Source organism: Oncorhynchus gorbuscha, unplaced genomic scaffold, assembly GCF_021184085.1.
Source record: "Oncorhynchus gorbuscha isolate QuinsamMale2020 ecotype Even-year unplaced genomic scaffold, OgorEven_v1.0 Un_scaffold_9799, whole genome shotgun sequence".
Classification (NCBI taxonomy): domain Eukaryota; kingdom Metazoa; phylum Chordata; class Actinopteri; order Salmoniformes; family Salmonidae; genus Oncorhynchus; species Oncorhynchus gorbuscha.
The window spans coordinates 1-6,024 of record NW_025752690.1 but is presented as its reverse complement, the minus strand read 5'-3'; the positions used below and the strand labels follow the sequence as shown (position 1 = coordinate 6,024).

The window sequence follows — 6,024 nt, the reverse complement described above, 5'->3', positions numbered from 1 at the left end:
CTTACGGTTGTCGATAGGTTCTCTAAGGCGGCACATTTCATTCCCCGCTAAACTTCCTTCCGCTAAGGAGACGGCACAAATCATTATCGAGAATGTGTTCAGAATTCATGGCCTCCCGTTAGACGCCGTTTCAGACAGAGGCCCGCAATTCACGTCACACTTTTGGAGGGAGTTCTGTCGTTTGATTGGTGCGTCCGTCAGTCTCTTTCCGGGTTTCATCCCCAGTCTAACGGTCAAGCAGAGAGGGCTAATCAGACGATTGGTCGCATACTACGCAGCCTTTCTTTCAGAAACCCTGCGTCTTGGGCAGAACAGCTCCCCTGGGCAGAATACGCTCACAACTCGCTCCTTCGTCTGCTACCGGGTTATCTCCCGTTTCAGAGTAGTCTGGGTTACCAGCCTCCTCTATTCTCTTCCCAGCTTGCCGAGTCCAGCGTTCCCTCCGCTCAAGCGTTTGTCCAACGTTGTGAGCGCACCTGGAGGAGGGTGAGGTCTGCACTTTGCCGCTACAGGGCACAGACTGTGAGAGCCGCCAATAAACGAGGATTAAGAGTCCTAGGTATTGTTGCGGCCAGAGAGTGTGGCTTTCCACTCGCAACCTTCCTCTTACGACAGCTTCTCGTAAGTTGACTCCACGGTTCATTGGTCCGTTCCGTGTCTCCCAGGTCGTCAATCCTGTCGCTGTGCGACTGCTTCTTCCGCGACATCTTCGTCGCGTCCCATCCTGTCTTCCATGTCTCCTGTGTTAAGCCCTTTCTTCGCACCCCCGTTCGTCTTCCCTCCCCTCCCGTCCTTGTCGAGAGCGCACCTATTTACAAGGTACATAAGATCATGGACATGCGTTCGGGACGGGGTCACCAATACTTAGTGGATTGGGAGGGTTACGGTCCTGAGGAGAGGAGTTGGGTTCCGTCTCGGGACGTGCTGGACCGTTCACTCATTGATGATTTCCTCCGTTGCCGCCAGGATTCCTCTCGAGTGCGCCAGGAGGCGCTCGGTGAGTGGGGGGTACTGTCATGTTTTGTCATTTATTATCATGTCTTGTCCCTGTGCTTCCCATTCTATTCGTTTCCCTCTGCTGGTCTTATTAGGTTCTTTTCTCTTTCTAGCCCTCTCTCTCCCCTCCTCTCTCACTCTCTCACTCTCTCGCTCTCTCTTCTCTCTATCGTTCCGTTCCTGCTCCCAGCTGTTCCTATTCCCCTAATCATCATTTAGTCTTCCCACACCTGTTCCCGATCCTTTTCCCTGATTAGAGTCCCTATTTCTCTCCTTGTTTCCCGTACCTGCCCTGTCGGATCCTCATTTATATTCACCGTGCTGTGTCTATGTTTTGCCCTGTCGTGTCGTGTTTCCCTCAGATGCTGCGTGGTGAGCAGGTGTCTGAGTCTGCTAGGTTCAAGTGCCTTCCCGAGGCAACCTGCAGTTCTCGATCAAGTCTCCAGTCTGTTCTCGTCTTTACGTGTAGTATTATGCTTTTTGTTTTGTAAAGTTTATTCTGGATTAAATACTCTGTTTTCGCCAAGTCGCTTTTGGGTCCTCATTCACCAGCATGACAATAGTGGGCTAGTAATGGAAGTGGGGCATGATGTGGCATAGTGGGTCAGTGTGGAAGTGGGGCATGATGTGGCATAGTGGGTCAGTGTGGAAGTGGGGCATGAGGTGGCATAGTGGGTCAGTAATGGAAGTGGGGCATGAGGTGGCATAGTGGGTCAGTAATGGAAATGGGGCATGAGGTGGCATAGTGGGTTAGTAATGGAAGTGGGGCATGGGGTGGCATAGTGGGTCAGTAATGGAAGTGGGGCATGGGGTGGCATAGTGGGTCAGTAATGGAAGTGGGGCATGGGGTGGCATAGTGGGTCAAATCAAATCAAACCAAATCAAATCAAATTGTATTTGTCACATACACATGGTTAGCAGATGTTAATGCGAGTGTAGCGAAATGCTTGTGCTTCTAGTTCCGACAATGCAGTGATAACCAACAAGTAATCTAACTAACAATTCCAAAACTACTGTCTTATACACAGTGTAAGGGGATAAGGAATATGTACATAAGGATATATGAATGAGTGATGGTACAGAGCAGCATACAGTAGATGGTATCGAGTACAGTATATACATATGAGATGAGTATGTAGACAAAGTAAACAAAGTGGCATAGTTAAAGTGGCTAGTGATACATGTATTACATAAGGATGCAGTCGATGATGTAGAGTACAGTATATACATATGCATATGAGATGAATAATGTAGGGTAAGTAACATTATATAAGGTAGCATTGTTTAAAGTGGCTAGTGATATATTTACATCATTTCCCATCAATTCCCATTATTAAAGTGGCTGGAGTTGGGTCAGTGTCAATGACAGTGTGTTGGCAGCAGCCACTCAATGTTAGTGGTGGCTGTTTAACAGTTTGATGGCCTTGAGATAGAAGCTGTTTTTCAGTCTCTCGGTCCCAGCTTTGATGCACCTGTACTGACCTCGCCTTCTGGATGATAGCGGGGTGAACAGGCAGTGGATCGGGTGGTTGATGTCCTTGATGATCTTTATGGCCTTCCTGTAACATCGGGTGGTGTAGGTGTCCTGGAGGGCAGGTAGTTTGCCCCCGGTGATGCGTTGTGCAGACCTCACTACCCTCTGGAGAGCCTTACGGTTGAGGGCGGAGCAGTTGCCGTACCAGGCGGTGATACAGCCTGCCAGGATGCTCTCGATTGTGCATCTGTAGAAGTTTGTGAGTGCTTTTGGTGACAAGCCGAATTTCTTCAGCCTCCTGAGGTTGAAGAGGCGCTGCTGCGCCTTCTTCACGACGCTGTCAGTGTGAGTGGACCAATTCAGTTTGTCTGTGATGTGTATGCCGAGGAACTTAAAACTTGCTACCCTCTCCACTACTGTTCCATCGATGTGGATAGGGGGGTGTTCCCTCTGCTGTTTCCTGAAGTCCACAATCATCTCCTTAGTTTTGTTGAGTAATAGAAGTGGGGCATGAGGTGGCATAGTGGGTCAGTAATGGAAGTGGGGCATGAGGTGGCATAGTGGGTCAGTAATGGAAATGGGGCATGAGGTGGCATAGTGGGTCAGTAATGGAAATGGGGCATGGGCAAGACACCATTGTACAGGATCAGGTTAGGTAGGCCTATACAGTGCCTTCGGTACGTATTCAGACCCCTTGACTTCTTCCACAAAAAATGATTGAATTGCTTTTTTTCCCTCATCAATCTACGCACAATACCCCATAATGACATCACAATACCCCACCCCTGTTCCTAGGCTGTCATTGAAAATAAGAATTAGTTCTTAACTGACTTGCCTAGTGAAATAAAGGTCAAATAAATGAATAAATACAACGTTCTGGTCCAGTGCTCCTGGCCTTCTAACCCTGCATCGTCAATGAGCTTGATGAAATGGATCTTATTGTATCAAATCCTCAGCCGGAGCTGTCGGCCAGTGTACACAGCCCCGCGATTGGCTGCCCCAGGCGAGCAATACAGGGTTTCCCTGGGGAGCATTAGTTTATTGCAGGGGCCAGGGCCATGTAGAAGACATTAACCCTCCTCCCCCAAGTCCTTCATCTATCAATCACCAGCCATTGGCTCTAGGGGCTAGCCACTAATTCCATCTAACTCCACCACTAACCAACACATCAGATCATCTATCTATAACTCCACCACTAACCAACACATCAGATCATCTATCTATAACTCCACCACTAACCAACACATCAGATCATCTATCTATAACTCCACCACTAACCAACACGTCAGGTCATCTATCTATAACTCCACCACTAACCAACACATCAGATCATCTATCTATAACTCCACCACTAACCAACACGTCAGGTGATCTATCTATAACTCCACCACTAACCAACATGTCAGATCATCTATCTATAACTCCACCACTAACCAACACATCAGATCATCTATCTATAACTCCACCACATCAGATCATCTATCTATAACTCCACCACATCAGATCATCTATCTATAACTCCACCACATCAGATCATCTATCTATAACTCCACCACTAACCAACACGTCAGATCATCTATCTATAACTCCACCACATCAGATCATCTATCTATAACTCCACCACTAACCAACACGTCAGATCATCTATCTATAACTCCACCACTAACCAACACATCAGATCACCTATCTGTAATGCCAGGAAGTAGGGAGAAGTAGGGGTTAATTCCCACTACTAAACCAAGCTGGGCTGAGCTGTAGCCTACAGGGCTGGCCCAGTTACACATGCACCACAGTTGCTGGAACCATGCTGGAAAGGACCATGTAAAATGAAAATCTCAGAGCCAGCACAGTATGGTCCGGTTTGGCATGATAGTGTAAAATGGAAAGACTACTGATGTGGCTAAGTACTACCAGACTCCCCTCAGTCCTGGTCCCTGACTCACCCTGCAGCTATGAGGGCAGCTATGAGGGCAGCTATGAGGGCAGCTATGAGGGCAGCTATGGGGGCAGCTATGGGGGCAGCTATGGGGGCAGCTATGAGGGCAGCTATGGGGGCAGCTATGGGGGCAGCTATGGGGGCAGCTATGGGGGCTGCTATGGGGGCAGCTATGGGGGCAGCTATGAGGGCAGCTATGAGGGCAGCTATGGGGGCAGCTATGGGGGCAGCTATGGGGGCAGCTATGAGGGCAGCTATGGGGGCAGCTATGGGGGCAGCTATGAGGGCAGCTATGAGGGCAGCTATGAGGGCAGCTATGGGGGCAGCTATGGGGGCAGCTATGAGGGCAGCTATGGGGGCAGCTATGGGGGCTGCTATGGGGGCAGCTATGGGGGCTGCTATGGGGGCAGCTATGGGGGCAGCTATGAGGGCAGCTATGGGGGCAGCTATGGGGGCAGCTATGAGGGCAGCTATGGGGGCAGCTATGGGGCAGCTATGAGGGCAGCTATGAGGGCAGCTGTAAGTCGCTCTGGATAAGAGCGTCTGCTAAATGACTTAAATGTAAATGTATGGGGGCAGCTATGGGGGCAGCTATGGGGGCAGCTATGGGGGCTGCTATGGGGGCAGCTATGGGGGCTGGAAGAACAAGATGGAGAGAGGGATGGAAAGAGGGCTGACTTACTTGGACCTCGTTATTCCTTTATTGAGTAACACACAAAAATCCCAAATCAAATATCACCGTCTGAGACAACCGGGCCGAGCACTTTATTCTGCTGTGCTGGAAGACTGTGACATTTTCATTAGATTTAGTGGGACACTGACCGGGCGCCTCAGGTGACATTGGCAAGAAGGCAGCAGGATAAAATCAGGTCATACTCCAATTCCTAAATGGAGAAAATGTCTGAATCTCTTCCGCAGAGCTGTGTAGTATTTCTACTGTTTGATGGTAGGGTATGCATGCGTACCAAATGTATATAGACTATTTTACGATGCTGCTGTTGAATTATGATTCGCTAAGATGTAAGGATATTCTGTTTCAATAGAGCACTTCCTAATTGGCTGAAAAAAGAGTAAGATGCTGGTATTTAGAAGAATCCTTGATTGTATTTCCAGGAATTGATCTCCTATTCTGAGTCTTCTTGGCAATTATTATTATATTATTATTATTCCCTTTTTTCTTTGGCACCCCCCCCCCCTCTCTCCCCCCTCGCATTGGGTTCTCTCTCTCTCTCTCTCTCTCTCTCTCTCTCTCTCTCTCTCTCTCTCTCTGTCTCTCTGTCTCTCTGTCTCTCTGTCTCTCTCCCTCTCGCTCTCTCTTCTTTCTTTCTCTCTGTCTCTCTCTCTCTCTTCTTTCTTTCTTTCTTTCTTTCTTTCTTTCTTTCTTTCTTTCTTTCTTTCTTTCTTTCTTTCTTTCTTTCTTTCTTTCTTTCTTTCTTTCTTTCTTTCTCTCTCTCTCTCTCTCTCTCTCTCTCTCTCTCTCTCTCTCTCTCTCTCTCTCTCTCTCTCTCTCTCTCTCTCTCTCTCTCTCTCTCTCTTTCTCTCTCCCTCTCTCTTTCTCTCTCCTCTCTCTTTCTCTCTCCCTCTTTCTCTCTCTCTCTCTCTTCTTTCTTTCTCTCTG

The 6,024-nt window shown here is 48.4% G+C and overlaps 1 protein-coding gene across 1 annotated transcript; it reads left to right on the top strand.

Moving 5' to 3' along the window:
- Window positions 1–4,349: 4,349 nt before the first annotated feature.
- Window positions 4,350–4,925, top strand: LOC124030192 (keratin, type I cytoskeletal 9-like; the record flags this gene model as incomplete). Its single annotated transcript, XM_046341640.1, has 1 exon — window positions 4,350–4,925. A coding segment is annotated over exon 1 (576 nt), but the record flags the coding sequence as incomplete, so codon positions are not given.
- Between the last annotated feature and the right edge of the window lie 1,099 nt (window positions 4,926–6,024).